General features: G+C 40.9%; 1 protein-coding gene across 2 annotated transcripts in view; it reads left to right on the top strand.

Annotated features, from left to right (window-relative positions):
• SEMA3A (semaphorin 3A) overlaps nt 1-23,937 on the top strand; it is a 221,723-nt gene that overhangs the window by 125,458 nt on the left and 72,328 nt on the right. Inside the window, exon 5 of one of the 2 annotated variants that reach the window (XM_083183085.1) lies at nt 13,973-14,066. In XM_083183085.1, coding sequence (XP_083039211.1) covers nt 13,973-14,066 — 94 coding nt within the window. Of the gene's footprint in view, nt 1-13,969; nt 14,067-23,937 lie in introns of both variants that reach the window. The other variant, XM_083183084.1, reaches the window with a different exon arrangement.

Below are 23,937 nucleotides of genomic sequence, written 5' to 3'. Positions count from 1 at the left end.
CATATTAAATACATTACTATTATTGATCATTATACTACTATTATTATTATTATTATTATTATTATTATTATTATTATCGGGATGTAGACAAACTTTGCGGGCCCAATAGCAACATTTTGTGCACAGCATTTTTACATTTTTTTGCCCCATAGTTGTACCCTGGTCCTATTATGAGAGATAAAGTGAAGAGAGATAAATTGAAAATTGACAGGAGCTGGTTGGTTTGTAAACACATGACAGTAACATGTCTGTAACATGACAGGAGCTGAATGGCTGGTAAATTATCACTCTCTGAGGCTTAGAAAATCTCCCACTGAGTCAAATTGTAGAGCTTCCAGTACACATTTGTTTGCCCAATTCACATTATGACATAAAGGGGGGAATTCAAATGTTTTATCGTGGCCAATTTTCCATCTAAAGCGATGGGAAATGACAGGGGCGATATTCAAATTTAGATTTTTTTCACGGCCCATTAAGGTCCGGCTTCGGCGTGCACATCGCCTAAACCTGACTAAACTAATAGGGAGCTAAAAAGATGTGTGCACACACGTTGGCAGTAACATTTAAATAATGCTGGTGCACGGTGCTGGGACAGGCGTTGACATTTGAATTCCCCCTACAGTGTCATATAGGGTGGAGGCACACTATAGTGCCACCACTTCATATTGTGCCACATCATAGTGCTGCCAGAGCATGTAACTTAATGTCCTGTATATCACATCACAATGGGCCTTATTCTGGTCGATGCGTAATTTTCCAAATTCTTTCGGATGGCGTTTTTTAGCCGTCTGCGCATGCGTGGGCAACGCTATACGCATGTGCCACGCAAGGTCTCCGTACTTGTTCTTACTAATACCGTACAGAAATGTGCACCGCATTCACTCGGGAGATATGGGCGTATTATGGGCGTCATTTGGAAGTACACAGGGGCGTAGTTTCAAAGTGGGCTAAACTGGGCGTTAACATGGGCGTACACGAGGGAGTGCACTAATTATGGTACGCGTACATTCGGACTGAACACCGACTGCAAACGAACCAAAAGGCAAGAAATATGCGGTGTCCATAAGCAAGTATTTCTTTGCGGACACCACTCGGTCATGTGCTAGGCATTCGGATCGCCCAATTAGTACTCCCGCACCTGAACCAATGTCACCTGAACACAATACAATCCACTCCTCTACTCATTACTCATTAATTACACTCTTTTCATTGCTTCAATTGGAAACCTTGCAGCTTAAATGGTCCATTACAAAACACACAAAGCTATGCTGAAAGCACGGCGGCATTTGTTAAACACATTTGCACTGCAAGCAATGGACAGAACTTCCTATCACTAATATAAATATACATGTCACTTGTACATTTACCAATAAAACCACACATTTGGGGATAAAAATATAAATTTATTAGTCAAACATAAAATTGAAAAATTTATATATTCAGATTTCGGAGTTCAGATAATAGTGGTGAGTTTTGCTAAAATACACCGCATCAGTGCGTACGGGCAGGTTCCCGTCCGTTCTGACGCGGTAAGACCGTGCAAACGCTGTAAGACCGTGCAGAATATGTGTGTGCCCACCGCACACGCAAGGTTTGGATGTCGTCCGTAAACACGCCCTGTTCTTCTAGTGGGAGTCCGTCCGTATGCCGAGGACCGGTGAGCGTTTCTTCGTACGATGTCCGCACAGCGTGGCGTGCGGACCGTTCAGAAAGATTTCGGAAATGTACGCACCAACCAGAATAACCTCCAATGAGCCAGAGCAGAGGCCCCAATGCAAAAGTTTATAAGGGCTTTTCCAATGGGGAAAAAGTGTACATAACACCAGTAATTGTGGCATGGAAAGTTGGTCCCTCTCAACTCTGGGACCCATAGCATCTTCACCCCCTGCACCTATGGAGGCTTTGCTGTGACAGGAAAGGTATGCCCCTCTTAGCTCTGGGCCCCATAGCAGCAGCACGCTGTACATTTTTGGTAGGTTTGTCTTTGTATATAACACATGTAACTGTGACAGGGAAGCAGGGTCGCTCTCAGCTCTGGGCCCCATTATTATTATTAATACCAGTTATTTATATATCGCACACATACAGTATTCCACAGTGCGCTTTACAGCAAATATTTTACATTGTTCATGCCACAGTGGAGCACACTGTGACATTCTAGGGTTAATTTGTTGGGAGCCAATTAGCCTACTAGTATATTTTTGGATTGTGTAAGGAAACCGGAGCACGTGGAGGAAACCCACGCAAGTACGGGGAGAATATACAAACTCCGCACAGTTAGGGCCATGGTGGTAACCGAATCCAACCCATGACCTCAGCGCTGTGAGGTAGTAATCCTAACCATTATACCATTCGAGGTGCTCACCCTGCGTCTATTATTATTATAATAATTTATTTACAGTTCTATCACAAATGGAAAAGTTAAATGCAAGCTTTAGGTATTTGAAAAGCGTTTTTAAGTCTATTACGTATTTTTTAGATTTGTGAGCATCTTATATTTCAGGCCACAATAATTATCAATTATCCTCACTGATGCTTGGACAACCTTTTATACTGTTATTTTAAATTAGACTGCAGACAAGGCTAGCAATGCAAATTTCTTGTGAACTGGGTGGGTTGCCAGTAGGTAATCTAGTCTAATTTCATCTCATGTTTATAGAACTGTAAATCTCTGCCCCTCTGACATTTCCATGATGAAATGATTTCATTACTCCAGAACTGGCGTCTTTTGTTTAACTCCTGCCACGTGTTCTGTATAGCAATTAGTTGATCTGTACGTATGCGCCACTAGACACCATAATGTGTGCTATAGAGCACAGAGTCTCAAACTCTAGGATGTGACCATTGGTAATACACCCGTGCACCTGCTATTGTATGTGATCTGGTAAATGTGAACGGTTAGGGATCCCTGGAACGGAGGTAGAGAAACACTGCTGTAGAGCAACACCTACAACATATAGGAGATCTCAGAGTGTGTATTTAAATGGGTTGAAGTTTTTCAAAGTGATCAGGTCATTATAGAAGCAATAATATTATTCATTGCAGTCGATTAAAATTCTATTGTCTTCAAACTTGTGCATTATTATTGTACATTTTTATGTTTTTTCTTTACAGATGATTATTATTAGTAGTAGTATTATTATATATCTCTGTCATTCAATATTGTAAGTTTAAAAATAAATGGTGCCAAATAGTCTATATTGCTATTTGGTGCATGAATCTCAATCTGTGCCTCTCTTTAAAAGTAAATTGCATATTTATGTTGACCGAATACATTGAGAATAATGTTCATATGAGAGCTTAGACTGAGACAACACAGGGGTTTTTGTCCATTGAAAATAGTTTAGAATTGTGTATAAATGTACATCAGCACATGCAACATACTGCCCTTTTCAGAAGAAAATTATATTTTCCTGTTATAATTATGCAGTCATTTCAAGGAGAATCTTACACCTGCATGGTTGTAGTTGGATTATTTCTCTTCTGTACATACATCATGGCAGAATTCACATTCACCAAATACTTATTATCATTAAGAAAATCTGCAGTCTAGATCCAAGTGGGCTAAATGACCTTGCCAGTCTGTCTGCCCCATCCATTACCCTAACCACCCCTACAACTCAACCTTAACCACCCTCATGATTACTTCTGCAGCCTAGCCATAACTCCCTCCCCCCAAGCTTAAACCTATTAGCTTCCCTGGTGCGCTCAAACCCCCCTCCTGCTCTCAGTCCTCCCCCTCATGAGTAGGGGGGTTGCAGATCCTTCAGCCAACATAAATCGAGCATCTGCCATTTGCTTATATGGCAGATTTAGAATTCTCTTATACTAGCTAAACTCAGCATTAAAAATAGTTGCAGTTTTAACTTAAAGTGTTGGTGAAGCTACAGTGTGATACAGTGACAATTAAAATGATATTCAGTGAATAGTTATGGTTCTTGTGCTTTCCAGCTTACCTGACTAAAACATGTTTATAGTTATACAGACTTTAGTTCAACTCCTACCCTCCACCTTTTTAATTTAGTTGCCATGCCTGTCATTCTTTTTTGTATATCTACATAGCCCATATTTTGTAATTTCCTTTAAAGGCATGCTTCTTGGAGCTCCAGATGTTAGTTTTTTCCATCATGTCAGAGCACAGTGCTGGGCTTAACTGACATTGCTCACAGGTTCGGATTTTATGAGAGGCTTTGATTGTCAAGCAATAGTGTTTGGAGAAGCCCATATTATTGCACTGTACAGGAGCTATAGGGCCTTATTCAGATTTGGCTGGAAACCATTTTTTCTTATGCAGTTAAATGGTTATCGGCTGTCTGCACCTAAGTCACACTTCACATGTGCTGTGATTGTGTTGTGATGGTGGTTGTAGAGAGGATTTTCTACTAAAGTGATTGACAGTCATAGAGAATTTATGGGTAGTAATGAGGAGTGTCTGCAAAGATTCAGGTGTGCTTTGACCATTTTGGGGACATGTTTGAGACTATGACTGGGATCTTGTATGCAGCAGCAATATTTTCAGCATCTTACTTCCTGAGGGCTGTGGCCATGTTGCATGACCATAGGCATATTTAGAACTTTGATTATCAACTGATTTCTGATGTATGCTGTGTCTTTGTATGCAGCTGCTTGGATTTTCAGTGTCACCTGTGGGTGTCTTAGTCCAAATACAGATGGTAGCAACATTTGTAGCAGTGAATCCATTTGTGTACTTCATCAGTAATGTCAGGACCTGAGAAAGTGCAGTGCAGCTATTTAGCTTCTTTATAACATGGTTCTGTGCTAGTCAGGGCTAAGAAGCAGGATGTCCCATTTTAATATGATGACACCTATTCTCTTCCAAGGCTACCGCATTTATAGTAAGAATATACAGAGCAGTTGAACCAGCACTCAATCCCAAAGCTGTGCAGATATTTCCTGGGTACCATCCAGGGACCATCAGCGTGGCCATTTGCATAAGGCTGGTAGGGTGGCAGGACTCACTTGGATTTGTTTGTTCAAAGAGGCAGCATCTCTGCTTATTTTACTGATCACTGGGGTCACAGCAGCAGCACAGGAACAAATGCCTGGAGATCACCAATCACCATTTCTGGGTGCAGGTAAGTGTTCTCTTACTTAGCAGCAGTGGGAGAGGGTAGAGAGAAGTCAGCACAGTTAAGCCCCGTACACACGGGGGAGATATATTGCTCAGCAATATATTGCTCAGTTTCTCCTTTTCATCAGCGACCAGAGATGGTCGCTGATGAAAGGGAACCTCTGCCGGGCGGTGCTGCAGAGGTAATCAGTTGGTCGCAGGAGCAAGCTCCTGCAACCAGCGATTAGAACGGGGCCGAAAACGGGGGAGCGCACCCGGCGATTTATCGCTGGGGCACACTCCCATCACTGGCAATATGGTCACCAGCAACCATATTTCCAGCGATTTCAGCCCCTATCACCCCAGTGTGTACACAGCTTTAGACATGTGAAAAATACCCTGAGAAGTTTGGGGAGAGGATTCAAAGAGGTAAAGTTTTCTCACAAACTCTGTCCATACATGCAATAATTGATACATCCCTATTTTGTATACAATAACCACATTGTAAATTTATCACATCCCATGGTCTGCATCTGAGATGTGGATTGTGGGATTGTTATAAATATGCCCATTAGTGCTGCTGTTCTGAAGGTTGTGAAGGTCAAGCAGTAGATTGGCAGATATCGTAGTGTGTACATGTGGTAGGGAATATAGTTTGTAAGCTCCACTGGAAAGGGACGGATATAAATGTTTTAATATTCTCTGTAAAGCGCTGCAGAATATGTGTGCGCTATATAAATAAATGGTAATAAATAAATAGCTATTTGTCAATACCTGAAGTCTGCTACATACTTAAAAAAACAGAGTCATTTTATTTAGGGATAGAACACTGTAAAACAAATAAGATTCGGTGGGTTGAGGTACATCTTTGTCCACCAATGTTTAATTTTTGTTTGTGTTTTTTCAGCAGAAATATTGTATAGCACAGTACATCTGTAGTGTGCACATTAAGTGGATTCATAAATATTTATACTGAGTTACAATATGTAGTTTGGATGATAAATGGAACACTGATTGTCTGCAGAAACCTTTAACTTTGAGAAATTGTAAATAGGACAGGGGTTAAAGTATCCATGTTTAGAAAGGATTAAGGGGCAAGTTAGTAGGAGAAATAGGAGTCAAGGGCTTGTATGAAATTATTCATGATTTATAGATCTTGGAGTAAAGCAGATCCATGGAGATATTGAACCTTTTAGAAATTTGTTATTGTATATCAATTTATGAGCTGCTACTCTTATGTTTCATATTATTCTAAATTAACTTTTCACCTTTTAATTAGCATGCATAAAGAGCATGTAAATCCTTGACATCCATGGCAAAAAATACATTTTTCATTTGAAAATTTGTAATTTATAGACTGTTCCAAGTAGTTAAGCATTGCATTGATTTCACTGTTCCTTTTAAACAGTTGTGACCCCTGAACTATTACATTACATCTCAGTGGAGTTTGTTAGTTGTTTGCTGATAGTAAAACTTCACTTAATTTATTTAAACTTGGAAAAGTTGCATGTTGACCCTGATTTCTGCGCCTGCTAACCACTCTGCCAAGCTAAATGCCCCAGATTGCCTATGGAGGCATTCTCGAGGGAGATGATTCTACCTTTCCCTCCCAAACAGCCCCCAGAATAGAAGGAGGAAAGTGAGGATAGCAGAAGTGTAGGAAGGTGTGGGTGGTGGGAGAAGGGCAAGAGAAAAAGTGAGCTGAGAGGGGAACAAGGGAACCATGCATGGTGGTAAATGGTATAATAAGGTAAAAATATAGATCAATACATGAGAGTTCTAATTTGAGATGTGCCTAGAGTAGACCCCATGTTTTGGTTATAAATAAAATACATCATCATGTTTTCTGTTTTGGCAAATCCACTCTGAAGTGTTTTGGTTTGGAATTTTTTTTTTATTTGGTTAGAAAACTATAAAAATATTGATATTCTTGGATAAAAAAAAACAGTTAACCATTTCATTTTTACAATTCAAACCCCAAATTTGGATTAAAAATCCAAATTTCCAATTGGGACCTCTGTTCTGAATGCATTTACTCGGGTGATCGGTTAGTATTGATTCAGTTAGGATCCACAAAATTGGGGGGGTGGGGGATTTGGACTTCTGGAGAAACATATCGTACATCTCTACTTAAAATGAATCAAACAGACACAAAAATGGGGATAAAGAAGGGAATGCAAGATGAAGATATACAAAATACACACATATATATATAAAAACAAATCTAAAATTAGTGACAGAGGGAGAAAGAAAGAAAGACACAGACACATACAAAGAGTAGACAAGCAAATGTGCAACAAAAAAGTAGGTCCATAGAGACATACACACTGTTTGTATGTTTGTCTCTATGATCCCCCACACAAGACCTCCTGCTGCTGCAACATGAAAAATAAAACTAAAATGCACTCTTTAATGACAGTAAAATTGTGGCCTGTAAGAAAGAGTCAGCCTCCTACAATTAGTGAGTGTGCTTCTCTAGCAAGACATCGGGAAGGAGCAAGAAGTACAGAGGAGCATTGGAATAGAGTAGCGCACTTGTGGAGAAGCAGATATGGAGGTGCAAATGTGACATAGAAAAAATAGAACTCCCATCTAAGTAAATTTTCCAAACAGAGTCCACTGGGGGATTGTAGTAGTTTGAGCCCATATTAAGGGGTGGGTCCAGTCTCCACAAAGGCTTTGGATAACCATCATAGAGTGTAAGTCTAGGCCCCTTAATAAATGTACATAGCAAATACTGTAGAGCATGGATAACTATGTAACAGATTAATCGCAGCAATGCACTGCTCCAAATACACCTTAGTCCTGGGCAGTATATTGTAACATATGTATAATGTATATTTAATTTGCAAAGTTTGGAACTTGATCCTTAGAGTACAAGGATGGCCCCTTACTTCCCACAGCCTAAACCTAACCCCCTTGCCCTGAAACCTAACCCTAAATCATCTTCTGGTGCCTAAGCATAACCCCCTTCCAGGCCTAAGCCAGCCAGGCATAAATAAATTTGATATACTAGCAGTAGGGATTCTGGCACTGGCATCCTCATTGAATTCAGGATTCTATCGATGGTCTCTGGCTGTAATTGGGATCCCGGCATTGGTATAGTAAACGCTGGTATCCCCACCACCAGAATGCTTAATGCACCCCCCCCCCCTGCTGACTACCGGAATGCATGCTCTGCCGGCTCTTCCTGCACCACACAACTGCTCTCTAGCCTCCAACACAGAATATAGAGAAGACTCTGGCATTAATGCTAGCTAGTATCGTTACTATATTTGGTGCAGGTGTCATATTCTGAAGAACTTGCTGGATATTTGCTGTCTGTCATTCAGATTGCAAAAACACTGGCAATATGTCTGCTGTTTTCTGTATAGGTACCATGTTCTCCGAGGGGGCAATGCAGAGATATATTTCACTTGGACCCCGCTTTTGTTAAAATGTCCCTATCAGATGTAAACTAAATCACTGCATTTGTAATTATGCACTTTCTTCCAATTATAATAATAATAATATTTATATAGCACTTTTCTCCCAATAGGACTCAAAGTGCTTTACCATTTTCTTTACAGCTCAAAATACAGAACAAGCTTAACAGTAGATGTCAGTGAAATTAACTGCTAATACCTTTAAATATAAATACAAGTCTTTCTATAAAAACCTTAAGTATGCATATTCTGTATGATAATATAAGGACATATTTAATATGACTCCCCCATCTTTTTACCTCGTATACCCTTTGAGTCCTTGTATCTACTTTAGTGTTACATCTACTGTATGTCCGATTTTGTGGTGTAATGTATAGTGCCATATTCTGCAAGCTCTCTACTTGTACTTAGAAATGTCTCCCTTAATCAACGTGAAATGAGAGGAATGCTGCAGAAGAGACAAATGTTTTTATTGCTGGGTCCTGTGGGTCTACTTGTGAATCACTTCAGAGTGTGCATCGCGTTATGATGATGCTGGTTATATGATACAGAAATAGCCTTCGCATTTCAGATCTGTATATGAACTGAAGCATATAAACACTCAATATTCTTTCCGCTCATTTGACTCTAATAGCTGTTTCATGCTTTAATATAACACATCGCATTAATACATGAGAAATTTTAAATTAAAAGGATGGCCTTTCCCTTGACATAAATTGATAGCCACTGAAAAGATTGTTATTAATTATAATCATTATTAGTATAGCAGAAAAAGGAAAGTGTCAATCCGATGCACATACAGTATGATGGGGAAATTCTAGGTTGCTAGTACAGCATATAATTTAGCTTTATGGATGGAAGCTTTGCATTATGTACAACACAGCACACATTGGTGTTCATGTAGAGCATTCTTATCACAAATAAAATAAATATAATATAATTGGGTTAATGCTAGAAATACACGTATACTCGCCAGACCCCTGTCAAGATTCCCTCCTTTAGGATTCTAGCTTCGGTATTCTGACAGCCAGCGTCAAGTCCGCTGGTCATTCGTGGCTATCTCGCGTGAAGGCCAGGAGGTTGAGTAAATCTGGAGAAGTGAATATGCACTTATTCCATTCTTGTCAGTTCTGCCTCAATTTCTAGGAGGGGAGGTAGTGCTGGGAGGGTGCAGGTTCCATAGTACCACAAATTGTCCTCAAATCCCAACCCCTTACTTTGGAATACTGTAATTTGCAGCTATATAAAATTTGTGCCGACCATGATGACAAAAATGTAGGGAATCATGTCATCACCTCATGTGGTGACCATTTCACTTAAGCATGGATGGTGCATTAGTTAGTACTACTACGTCAGAGTACAGAAGATGTGAGTTCAGTTCTCAGTCACAGATAATTTGTGAGGAGTTTGTATGTTTTCCCAGTTTATGGCTGGGTTCCCCTGCTAACTGTTTGTGTGTGTGTGTGTGTGTGTGTGTGTGTGTGTGTGTGTACATGTTATAGGGAACCTAAATTATAAGCTTCACTGGAGTAGGGAATGCATTGTTTTCTGTAAAGTACTGAGGAATATGTGTTTGCAATATGAAAACTGTTTAATAAATAAAATAAAAATAAGTTGGTGATCTTAGGGATGTTGGATTACTTTCCTTGGAAAGTGGGAGAACTCCCTGAGATTCAGGAGTCTCCCAAACATTCTGTGAGAGTAGGCAAGCATGACTTATGATAATGCATTGCTTATGTCAGAGTCAAGCTTGCTTCCTCTCCCTGCCAGTCACTGACACAAATCACAGCATTGTGAAGTAGAGGCCATTATGATTTGTGGTGGCATGCCGTCTTCACCTCCCACCAGGACCTAATCACTAGAATCTCCAGGAGGCAAGAAATCAAATACTGGCAAGTACAGTACAGTCCACATGCACTTAATTGCAACATTGTGTCCGCTATGTGCTTGCTGTCTAAGGCCATATCATTTTGAAATAAGAACACCAGTATGAAGTTTGCTCTGGCAAGAAAACATATTTGCTTTTGGGTACTAAATATGGCAAAATATTTAGAAGAATTTATTCCAACTTATCCTGTTAGTTTAAGCGCAACAGGAATCTGAATTAAGCTAAAAGAAGCATTGTCAATGAAAGATTTCTTGAAGAAGAATAAGTTCTCTTCAGGGATACATGAGTACCCATGTTGCTTTAAACTTTTTCTTCTTTATTCGGTTTTGGAAAGAGCCTTAATTTATTGGAAAGTCATACATACATTTATGAAAGAATGACATACATTTATGACATAAATCAAATTCCTTTTCTAAAGTCATTACGGGAAATTTACTAAGATGGGCGTTCCATTTCACATGAAATGTTGCTATGGGCAACCAATCAGATTCTATCTATTATCTTTTAGAAGGTACTAAATAAATAAGAAGTAGCTTCTGATTGGTTGCCCATAGCAACATCCCATCTAAAATAGAATTCCCATCTTAGTAAATTTCACCCATTGGGTTTTGTTTTGGTTCACTCTGGGGAATATTTAGCAAAACTTGGTGAGAGATGAAGTACCAACCAATCTGCTACTAACAGTCATTCTTCAAGCATAGCATGCAAACTGACAGTTTGGAGCTGATTAGTTTGTACTTTCTTTCTCTAAACTGTATCTAATGCCATGCTTTGATAAATACCCCCTAAATATTTGTTTATTATGGATTTTGTGTACCTAAATCAAATTTACGTTATTCATAGTTTTGTGGATGATACTTATTTCATTTGACATTTAATAGGAATGATAATGAATTCAATGCTCTTTAGGCACACTAATTTAAAAGGTGAAAAGTTAATAAGCAACAATCTAAAATGTAAATATGGCACATCATACATTTACATATAGTAACACATTTCTTTAAGGTTGAATATTTATGAGTATGCTTCAGTCCAAGATTTAAAAATCATTAATAATGTTGTCCAAATCCCTGACTCCCAAAGCTCCTTCTAAGTTGCCCTCTAATCGTTTCTAAGCATGGACAATTTAGCTACTTTTTTCAAAGTTAAAGGTTACTGTACACAATAATTGTTTAATTTATCATCCACATGACATGTAGAAATACATATATATAGTATGAAATCACTAAAGGATATTGGCCAAAGCCCACTGAATTTCCCCTTGCCTTAAAGGTATTCTTTTCTTTAAATATATATTTTACTAAATTACATCCCTACCTAATAATAGTAATTTTGTATTTTTATCTATTAAACTGGATTCATGTATAAGATAAACAGCTGAAGACAAAACATACGACCAGGGTTGAACATGGCTCTCATGTCAAGTGCAGTGTGAACGGGTGGCCTGGGTCGAGCGACTCCCGTTCACAGTAGGGAGGAGGCAGTGCTGTCAGCTCCGAGCGCTGCCTCCTCCCCAGCCCCTGGATGATGCACCGCCACTCAACTCGGCCCCATGTGATGTGGACCCGTGTCCTAATCCAAGGTGCGACCCGGCATTTGCTGTCTGAAAGCGGTATTATTAATAATCATGAGCTTTTTACCTATTTTTATATTTTAACAGTCACATCCACAACTTAAAATATCATACAAAATTTCACAACCATCCATCAAGAATATTTATATATCTATCCTCCTTCTTTGCTGTTAGCATCATCAGCTTTGTAAAAACTGAAAAGCGTGATGATAAAATCCAAAATTCCAATTGACTACTGTGGTATAGGGGTCCGACAGTCGGGATCCCGACAGTCATTAGTCTGGCCAACTGGCCGAAATCAGACAGCATGGCGAGCGCAACAAAGCCCCTTTTGGGCTCGCTGCACTCACCACGATGCGGGCACGGTGGCCCGCTACGCTCACCACCTATTCTATTGTCCCTCTATGGGGGTCGTGGACCCCCACGAGGGAAAATTGCAGGTGGCCTTCGGGAACCCGTCTGTCGGTGTTTTGACCATCAGGATCCCGGTGTCCTGTAAATGCCTGTCGGGACAGGTTCGGCACCCCAATTGACTATGACCTGCTAGTAAGTGTTGGTAGGTAGAGGAACTGGTATCCTGGGCACAGGAAAGCAAAGTGAATTTTAAGAAATATATTATATTTATAGTACTAAACTATTATTTTCCTAAATTTATGGCAGCTTTTCTATGTTCTTAAGTTGCTCTATGACTTCATTACAGTATTGCTGTTATAAACATACAGTACAGGAGGTTATCGTGTGGTGCAAACACCACATATTTATAGCACTAAACTATTATTTTCCTAAATTTATGGTAGCTTTTCTATGTTCTTAAGTTGCTCTATGACTTTATTACAGTATTGCTGTTATAAACATACAGTACAGGAGGTTATCGTGTGGTGCAAACACTCAGTCACATTAATAGGAAGGAGAATAGGAAAGAACATTCCTTGAAAATGAGTAAAAGTGTACCATATGTAACTGTGGCTCTTATGTTTTGTGTATTGCTCTTTCTCATAGGTGTCATTAAAAATATAACACAGGGAATTATCATTGCAACTGGTGCACCTGGCTTGTCCTATACATGACAACTACATTTTGTGATATTGGTTTTGGTATAACGGAGAAAATAAATTCGGTACTTCTTTACTTTCACGGCGCCACTAGATAGGACAGATAGGACAGATAGGACAGATAGGACAGATAGGATACTAGATAGGATACGATTTGTATGCGATTTGACATAAGATATCGCATAAGATATAGGATAAGATTTACTATCCATTTCATTACCCCACTATCCACTAGGGCGTGGAGTTGATTTTATATAGCGTGGCGAGCGCAGCGAGCCACCGAGCCCGAAGCGTGGCGAGCGCAGCGAGCCCCGCGAGGGGACACAGAATGTATTTTATGGAATTGCATGCAAATGGTATGCGATATTGGGGACTTGCTTTGAAACAACATCCGTGTCCCCTCGCGGGGCTCGCTGCGCTCGCCACGCTTCGGGCTCGGTGGCTCGCTGCGCTCGCCACGCTATATAAAATCAACTCCACGCCCTAGTGGATAGTGGGGTAATGAAATGGATAGTAAATCTTATCCTATATCTTATGCGATATCTTATGTCAAATCGCATACAAATCGTATCCTATCTAGTATCCTATCTGTCCTATCCTATATCTTATGCGATATCTTATGTCAAATCGCATACAAATCGTATCCTATCTAGTATCCTATCTGTCCTATCTAGAGTGGCGCCGTGAAAGTAAAGAAGTACCATAAATTCTACCTAAAAAAGAAGGCTAGTTTGATATTAAATCCATCTTATTTTTTAAATGTTAAAAAACTCATGTTACGTTTAAACAATATGGGACAGTGGACTGGTCATTATTTGTTCTTCATAACTGATAAGACAATCACCACCCATTCAGTCCTGCACATTATCCGTTTCAGTTTACATTAGTTGAATGAATATATGTAATGGTTATCTGTAATAATGAATCATTTGCTAAACAATGTCCTCTCGTCTCCCCTAGCAGGATAACATATTTAAACTGGAGGATTCAATGTTTGAGAATGGTAGAGGAAAGAGCCCTTATGACCCCAAGCTGTTAACTGCCTCCATCCTAATTGGTGAGTACAAAAGTGAAATAATTCCATAAATATAGATTCATTAATCATGCTTTTATACCTTTACAACATAACATTCTATAGTGATTTACATCATGGGATAATGCAAATGATAGACATCATTCATTCATTAATGGCAATGACTAAGCATTTAAATGTAAATAATATGCAATGTTTAATCAAGTGCAAAACAAGGATCGATGGTGTGCAAAGTGCTTGACAAATATTTGGGTAAAGGCCCATACACACTCAGCGACTTTGTGCTGAAAGTCGCACAAAACAGCAGGTTTGAGCGGCTTTCAGCTAAAAGCCGCCCAGTGTGTATGCCTCGGCAATGAGCGGTGAGCGCTGCTGCGTGCTCCCGCATCATCGCAGGAAAGCCGTTCATCTGCTAACCAGCAGATGAGCGGCTTTCAGGACGGCTTTGCATTGTGCAGAGCTATGCAAAGCCGTCCTGAAAGCCGCTCATCTGCTGGTTAGCAGATGAACGGCTTTCCTGCGATGATGCAGGAGCACGCAGCAGCGCTCACCGCTCATTCCCGGGGCATACACACTGGGCACACATACACACATACACTCAAACCTGCTGTTTTGTGCGACTTTTAGCTCAAAGTCGCTGAGTGTGTATGGGCCTTTACCCAAATATTTGTCAAGCACTTTGCACACCATCGATCCTTGTTTTGCACTTGATTAGCGGCGCCGGGCAGGGGGAAAGCCGCTCAGTATGTATGCACTTAGTGGCTTTCCTTCCAGCGATGAACGCGATCATCACTGTCCATACATGCTGTATAGATGTGAAGAATAGAGATTGTTTTATTGCAGTGAATGTATATTTTTTGTAAGACAACAAAGGTCCATCTGATTGGATAAACTTCACTGTATACTAGAGCTGTAACCAGGGCCGCACTGGGACCAGAAATCGGCCCTGGCATTTTGAGCACACAGGCCCACCTGCAGTAGGAGAGGGCGTGCCTCACAGAAAGGAGGCGTGGCATCACACATTATAGAACACATCATAATGCCCATTACACATTGCTGCACACTGTATTGCCCATTACATATTATGACACACAAGTAATGCCCATAAGACACAATAAAACTTTGACATCATCGCTTCTTGACATCATGACACGGCAGTGGCATGGCGGCAATATGCTAATGACGTGGGGCCGGCGCAGAGTGAATGAAGCCCAGCTGCTCAGGACTCGAAGCAGTGGGCTCAGCACACAAAATCAGCACACAAGGCCATCGGCCCTTCTGGCATTTGCCAGAAGTGCCAGATGGCCAGTCCGGCCCTGGCTGTAACTATGGGTGGCATTACACTATCTATGCTATGTAGCAACACTATCACTGCTAAGCGGTGTCTGTATTTTGCATTCAGGTTGCCTGGATTAAATATATCAAATGCCATGCATAGTATGACAAAAGAAGTGTGTGTAGAAGTTCTGAATGAATATTACAGTATGTACAGTTAATGCCCAGAGTAATGGCTCTAAGTCCAGTGTATGGTTTATTACTGTACATGGCATGGTTTACCTAACCCATATCTGGCTCTATACTGTTGTGGCACCTTGCCAGAAGCATGTAATGTGTACACATTTCCACTAATTTGAGTCAAATATGGTGAATCATACAAAGTCAATGTGTCAATATGCCCAATATGATACATTGTTTTATTTAGCAAGTGTATTATTTCAGTGTGTATATGTTAACCCTTTCAGATCTAACATCCAGTCAGGCTCAACAGCCCTAGTGCTAGTAGCAGATCCAATCGTGAGCCACTTCAAAATAAGAACATTAACATCGTTCAACATTAAATGTAGATCATTTTTGAATAATAAAATAAATAATTACAATTAATTTAAACATATAAAGCAGAATGTTTGAATTGAAAAAAAATTTTGACTGCAAAGGGTTAACCAGTTTCTTAAAAAAAAGACTTATAAGTGTCTCACATTACATCATACATAAAAATTTGCTCAGCAAGTGCAAATTTATCAATTCCAATGGGACAGCTGTGATGAAAATTGGATTTGATAGCAGATCCAGCTCAATGTCCAGATTACTTTACTAAAGAAAATATAGGTCCTACCAGTGCTGCCACACATAGAGGAAACTGGCATTTGTACACCACTACATTAACAATATCACATGAAAGATAGCTGTCCAAAGCTGATTATTTTGCTCAGGAGAGAAACCTCCAGCATTCCCCTCTAATCATGTAAACCAGCCCTTCCCACAAATCAACATAGCATTTTATCTATGAGTAGAAGATGGCTCAAACCATGCAAAGTTTTCTCTCATTCTACGCAATATTATAAACCCTGAATGAGATCAGAAGCTAGATGGGACACATTTACACAAATAATTATAAAAAAGCTTACTAGAACAAAATATATATTGTACTATATGCTTCACCAATCCCTACATTTAGTCAATAGATCAGTGTTTTCCAACCTGGGGTACTTGTACACCTGGGGGTACACTACAGATCAGTTTGGGGTACTTGAAAATAATATTGGCAATGGTGTACGGTGAGGAAGAAGTTTCCCGATGGTGGAAGATGTGTCCAAGTTGCATCACTTCCGGTTCCGTCTGCAGCATCATCAGAGTCTCCTATTGCTTTTACCCAACTGGAAATCCACTAGGAGCTACCTGCGCTGCCCTCAGACATCAGCGTTCATCTGCCCTATGCTAACATGGGTGGAGGAAGCAGTGGCATTAATCCTACAGGCGTTAGCGATAACCCCAGAGACAGTACACAGCAAGCCAGGGCTGTCTTAACATTAGGAAGGGCCCCTGGGCAACCTAGTTCACTGGACCCCCCCCCCCCCAAATTAGTTTGCCCAGGAGCCCACAGTCACCTCCCCAACCCTCACCTCTCTGGCTCCGTGCGGCAGCCAGTCAGCTTCCGGCGGCCGGGGATCCGATCATCTTCGCTGGGGGATCCGGGCAGCGGGATCAGGGCAGCGGCGGTAGCTAGGAGCCTGCCCTGAAGTGGCAAAGCGCTATTAACTGGCGGGGCGGGAAGCGCTGTTGCATTTGAAAAGACTGGCCAGACGCTGATTGGCTGAATTCAGCCAATCAGCGTTCGGCCAGTCTTTTCAAATGCAGCAGCGCTTCCCGCCCCACCGGCAAATAGCGCTAATGGGAAAGATGGTGGCCAGGTGGCGGGGATCCGACCATCCTCGCTGGGGAAGGGGATCAGGGCGGCGGTGGCGGTAGCTAGGAGCCCGAAGCGGCGAAGCACTATTTGTCGTGGGGGTGGGAAGCGCTGTTGAATTTGAAAAGACTGGCCGGATGCTGATTGGCTGAATTCAGCCAATCAGCATTCAGCCAGTCATTTTAAATGCAGCAGCGCTTCTCCCCCCCCCCTGCCGGCAAATAGCGCTTCGCCGCTTCGGGCTCCTAGCTACCGCCACCGATGCCCTGATCCCCCTGCCGGATCACCCAGTGAGGGTGATCAGAACCCCGGCACACGGACCCCCGAAATTAAATTCACTGCTAGCTAGGAGGTGAAGCGCTATTTGCCGGCGGGGAGGAAAGCGCTGGTGCCTTTTCAAAGACTGGCCGGATGCTGATTTTCTGAATTCAGCCAATCAGCGTCCGGCCAGTCTATTCAAATGCAACAGCGCTTCCCGCCCCGCCGGCAAATAGAGCTTCGCCGAATCAGGCTTCTAGCTACCGCCACCGCCCTGATCCCCCTGCCCGGATCCCCCAGCGAGGGTGAGCGGATTCCCGGACCCCGGCCACCATCTTTCCCATTGGGCTGGGCCGGGGGCCCCTAGGTCCTAGGGCCCCCGGGCAACTGCCCATCGTACCCAATGGGAAAGACGGCACTGCAGCAAGCAGCCAGGCACAAAGGGACCTGATTCCTGACCACACATTACTACTCCTCTGCTCCGTAATATAAGGACACACATAAGATAAGCATACTCCTCACTTCCAGTCCACTCGTAAGTACTGTGGATATTTCAAATTGAGAGGAGGGGTTATTCATAAAGGAAAAGCCTAATCAAGGGGTACGGGAGAGAAAAAAAGGTTGGGAATGGCTGCATTAGATCATCAGGAAACAGAATTTCTAACAGAAATCCATACAACATTTTTAAAGTTCCCAAAATGCAAATGATAGAAACCTTGATCTGAACAACATATGTGCTGGAACACAAAGTTGATTTCCAGGATTTTAAACTACTGTATTGCGAGTAATCATCCTGCAAAGTGAGGTTGTGCAGTCATGCTCATCTCTTTTTCATAATTGCATAAGTACATGTGTTTTAATAATTGTCTGTTATAGTTTCATTGAACAGTATCAATTCCACTTGTCTATGTAGCTATTATTGGTCAAATACAATGTATCTAATTTTATGTGTAAGTGAGAATACATCTGTTCTCTGGTTACATTTGGTTTAGTAATTCACTCATTCCGCAGACGGTTTCCTTGAAGCTGATTGTTGACCTTCCTGCTTGAAATGGCAATCATTTCTTGTGAATATTTCACAGTTAATAACCACAGACTGGTTTCCTGCAAGGATCATTTGAGTCAACTACCAGCTTTGTATTTGAAACAAAAGTTAATTTAAAATAAGTTTGGTAAATAAATGTTTAACATTTTCACCCTTAACATTTATATTACTAAAGAAGTTAGTTACAGTACACATACTGTATGACAAATGTTTTTTAAACTAATTTCATAACATTATTTATTCTAGTTGCTCTTTTAACCCTTTGAGTGCAAGATGTTCAAAATATCCGCTAAAAATGCCAGCATCGCTCGTATTTGTTATATAAATTCAAATAAAAAATGTTGTGTAAAAATGATGATGAATAAAAATTTTGCTTGGCAATTTTCACACCTATTGACAAATTCACTTGGCACTCAAAGGGTTAAAGGACATCTAAATTCTGTTACACATGGCAGATAAGAACTACTTGGCTTATCTAGTCTCTCCCTGCATACAGATGGGGCAGGCCTCTTCCTTGCTGGCGAATCGCCAGAACGTCACCGCTGGCAATCCGCCAGCGGCTTGCCTCACCATCTGACTAAGACGCGCGTGTGTCTCACGCGCACGCGCGTCTCAATCTCTGTCGGCGAGGCGACAGGAACCCTGTCCGTCTCCGCATCAGGGAGACGGACAGGGTTAGGGGGGGTGCGGGCAGGCGGCGGGGACCCCGGGTTACCGCCGACAATCCGGCATTGACCCGGGGGAAGCGCTGGAAGCGCGACGCGCGCACCTCTCGTGTGGGCGCGTCCCCTTCTCGCTATGCAGATGGCGCTGGCGGCTGGGTCGCGATCGCCATCCCCTGCCAAGATGGGACCTGCCCCATCTGTACATTATTTTGCCCACCAGATGATACTCTCTATGATGAATATGAGAGACACTGCCCTTTCATACTAGATACAGAAGATAGTGGAATTACAACCTAAACAGATCACTGTCTGTGCCATCAACAATTCCATATGGCTTAATGCTAAATAAGCCTCAGACAAAGGCATATGGTTTGTTTTAGAAATCAAGGACATGTTTTGTTTTATTGTTCAACTGGTTCAACTGAGACATGGAAGATAGGGATGTACCACCCTTCTAATGGGCCTACACACTGGGCAATTTCAGACCATTTTTGAAGTGATCTAACTAGATCACTTAGAAAAAGACCCAACATCCCTCCGTGTGTAGGGCAATGTGCAGCCCTGTGTGAAGGCCCCATAAGTTATGCACCTAATTCAGACCTGATCACAGGGCATATTCTTGCACAGTCTCATTCACAAGGGGGGGTGGGGTGGGATAGAGGCAGTCAGGGGGATGGTGCATGGGCATCCCCATAAAAATGCTGGGCGTTCCCATGGTTATGCGGGTGGGCTGATACCTTCCCGGAATGTTTACACTAAACATCCATTTTCACTGCGGCTGGGATGTTCGCTTGGCGGTGGAGGGGGGGTGCGCATTCGCTCACCAGGCACCGTTAGAGGACTTGCTAAACAGCAAATCTTTGATGCTTAGCGAGCCTTAGTGAATCAGGGCCCATGTGTACTGTAGGCAGGGCAAATGTAACATGAGCAGAGAGAGTTAGATTTGGGTGGGGTTTGTTGACACTGAAATCTAAATTGCAGTGTAAATATAAAGCAGCCAATATTTACCCTGCACAGAAACAAAATAAACCAAATCTAACCTGCAAAGCACATGGTTTTGTCTATTTGCAAACAAAATCTACCCTGCTATCAAATCTATATTAGGCCCAATGTCTGATGTAAACCCTGCACAACATGACATAATTAGGGGTGTGCAAACAGTACTGTGGCAGAGCGCGCAAGGTCCTAGGAGGAGCACCATCACTGCCTCATGGCTCTTGCATGTACCCTGCAGGGAGCCTGGAATGTCACCTGCAGCTAATAGTGGTACAGGTTGAGTATCCCGTATCCAAAATGCTCGGGACCAGGAGAATTTTGGATAACGGATTATTCCGTATTTCGAAATATTTTAATATTTCAATGATGTATTTTGAAGTATCTTGCATTTATGCTGTATAAACACATAATATACACACAAATATATTTTATTACCACATAAAATACACACAAACATATTTTAATTGTTCAAAAAACAAGGTTTCAAAACGTGAAACAAAATTTGTGTATATCTCAGATATTGAATTTGAATGCCAAGCAATCATTGTCTTGCACATATATAGTGCCAGTTACATATCATGTCCCCAGTGATGCTGTTTCATATGTCCCCAGTGAGTTTTTAGCAAAAAAAAAATTTTTTTCACTTTCTGGAATGTCCGTATTTCGGAATAATTCGGATAACGGATATTCGGATACGGGATACTCGACCTGTACTGAAAAGCCCCATGACTCCTGTGGATCTCCCAGGAGCATCTTAAATATGCTTCAGGTAGTGCTCTATTTCCTAGAGCTGGCAGGCCTGGCCACTAAGCATGATGTCATGACATCACAAGTTTAGGAGGCATGAACAGCACATGCTGCACTGCAACCCTTTTATGACAATGCTGTCCAATAAGTACTGTACCCCAAAACAGGAAAATATATTTACAGCAGCAAATGACATGATGTGCTTACATTTCTTTGAAACAGAAAGTCAAATGTTTTAGTTGAATTATGTACAGAAAAAAAGATACACCTTGTGGACTTCTTACAGTGCCCTAGAAACAAATAGATTATAATATTATGCTGTATATCGAAGCTAAGATTGCTCCAAGAAAGTACAGTATTCTGGAAGCACAGTGTAGTTGACTATATTACTGGTAGTGTGCCACTTGCACACAAAAAAACATGCTGTTTAAAATCCAGCATGTTAGTGGGTAGACAAACAAAAAAGTAAAAGAAAACTCCTTTGATGCAATGTAATAATGTTCGGCAAAAAAACTTATTTAATGTTTTTTTATTTGTTAGTGTGCCACTCTTTTTGCCGGCAACTGGTGATAGAATTGCCAACCGCCAGCCCCCTCCAGCTGCCGGTAGGGGACACGCACGTAGGAGACACTAGCGTGTTCTTTTCCGACGGAGCTCCCCACCTCTCCCTGCCACTCTCCAGTCACTGCCCGCACCCCCCGAGTGACTAGGACGCGTATGCATATGAGACTATATATATATATATATATATATATATATATATATATATATATATATATAGTATTATCTCTTAATGTTTCTATACCATCAGTTGTTGCAGTCTGGTCTTCCGATGATCCTCAGTGCACAGTCTTCATAGACTGTAAGAGCTGAATACTGTATACAACATTGCCACCTGTCACTTATCCCCAGGAAAGGAGCACATAGTGTTGCTGATGAAAATGTGTATCTGTTTGCACACTAATAATTGCACCAATAACTACCTTTGTGCTGGGCACAGCGCAGAGAAGGGATGTAGTGTTAATATTACTGCAGTCATAATCCTGTTGGTCCAAATGCATACAGGGACATCCTAATGGTAAAAATCTTGATGGTAAGTACTGGGTTGGGAGTTTTGGTTAGGTGATTGCGAATACTTACTGATCAGATGAGCAGAGCATGGTCATATCTGTATATAAAGATCTGTAACATGTAACACATGTGTTTGTATTTGGTAGTGCTCTGTGGGGATGTATTCTATATAGTTCTCTGTGCATCTTTTGTCGCCCAGATACCCGTCCTATTAGCCTTAGAACATACTTTACTACTTTATAAGTCTCCTCTCTGGGACAAGCCTTTCATTGTAAAGCGGGGGTGGGGCTATGATGATGAAATTTATCGCAGATTGTACCATCAACCCACCCATTTCCTGAATTGCCTACTTTGCCATGGGACTGGGAGTGCCACACAATTTTTGGAAGCTTCCCGGTAACTCTGGAAGAGTAGGCAAGTATGATTTTGTATATGGGAGGAAATACTTTACTGTATGCTATATTTTTGTGTTTTTTTTTTAATCCATTTTACATCATCCATTCTCATGGTAAACAGCTACAGTATAATATTGTGTACAACACCGGTGAGAACTGATGAGCTTGCGTATTCCACAGCTGGTTGTTGTTTATGAATTGGTCCAACCAGTCATATACTACAATCATATATTAAACCTACGATCTATCTTCATAGAATAGCAGCAGTAAATTGATGCTTTTATTGAAGCATCTGTTTTGAGAATCATTTGTAGTGCTGACACCACATTTTTATGACTTTTACAATGTTAAATTAGTTTTAAGAACTTTTCGTTAAAGAAAACTTTTTTCTCTGATTACGAAACACCCTTAATTGCAATTCATTTACTTCTCTCTTGTAAGTAATTTAATGATGCCTCAGTTGATTGCAATAATATTGCATTCACTGTGTTATATAGTTAATATTGTGTAAAAGTTAGAACACCTGGTTTCGATCTCTATCTGTTGTTTCTGAACCTTTCTAACTGACCTTACACATGCAGTGAGAATGGGAAGGTGTACTGATCCTTTGTATTAAGTTCCATCGATTTTTCTTTTCTTTTTTTTTCTATTCTTTTTTCTTCAGGCGCCTGTGGAGTAAGTGATAACAAAACAGGGATAAGGTTATATAAAGGTTGAGCAAAACATCAAAGTACCTTCAATACTTAAAGTTGTATTTACGTTTTTTCTTAAAGTTGCACTGGCAAGGCTGTATTTGTGGACATCACGTTGTAGCCCCCACACACACATTGTTAATAGGAATGCAGTGCCAGTGCACTTTAATTATGTACCTTGTGCTCAGCAGCCAGATCATGTATTGTACTAATATTTGAAGTGGTTATTTATTTAGTTTTTGTATGATTAAAATATCAAGGCATACTATTAAGATCCTAATCAACCAATCAAATGCCCTTAATGTGCAGTGTGTTATTATTACAGACTAAGACAAAGGATGCATGCAATAATGTAATTTCTGTAAATAAATAATTGCATCAATATTGTAATTTGTGTGCTACCATTATGTCTACCTTGGTGTCTCTCTGGGATACCAATGATAAAGGGTTTCCTAATACATAAGGCAACGTTTCACAAACTCTGCAATAACAGTCCAGGTTTACAGGATATCAATGCTTCAGCAAAGGTTATTTAATTAGTATCTCAGTCAAATTAATTCAACCATCTAGACTCAAGCATGGCTATCCTTAATACCTGAACTGTAATGGAGTTTAGGAAACTCTGCTAAGGGATCAATGTACTAACATGCCTTTTTATTCAGCGCTCAGATAATAAATGCATTTCCAATTTTGCAGTGACGCACTGGGGGAAATTTACTAAAGGAAATTTGTAAAAAATGGGTGTCTTTGTATCCAGAAATACACTTATTTTTGACATTTACTATCCCGAAAATACGGCAATTCGTATTCGTATTGATAGCACATCAATATGAATACGAATT

This window comes from Crinia signifera, chromosome 4 (assembly GCF_055691185.1).
Source record: "Crinia signifera chromosome 4, ASM5569118v1, whole genome shotgun sequence".
Lineage (NCBI taxonomy): Eukaryota > Metazoa > Chordata > Amphibia > Anura > Myobatrachidae > Crinia > Crinia signifera.
This window is presented reverse-complemented; position numbering and strand designations above follow the sequence as displayed.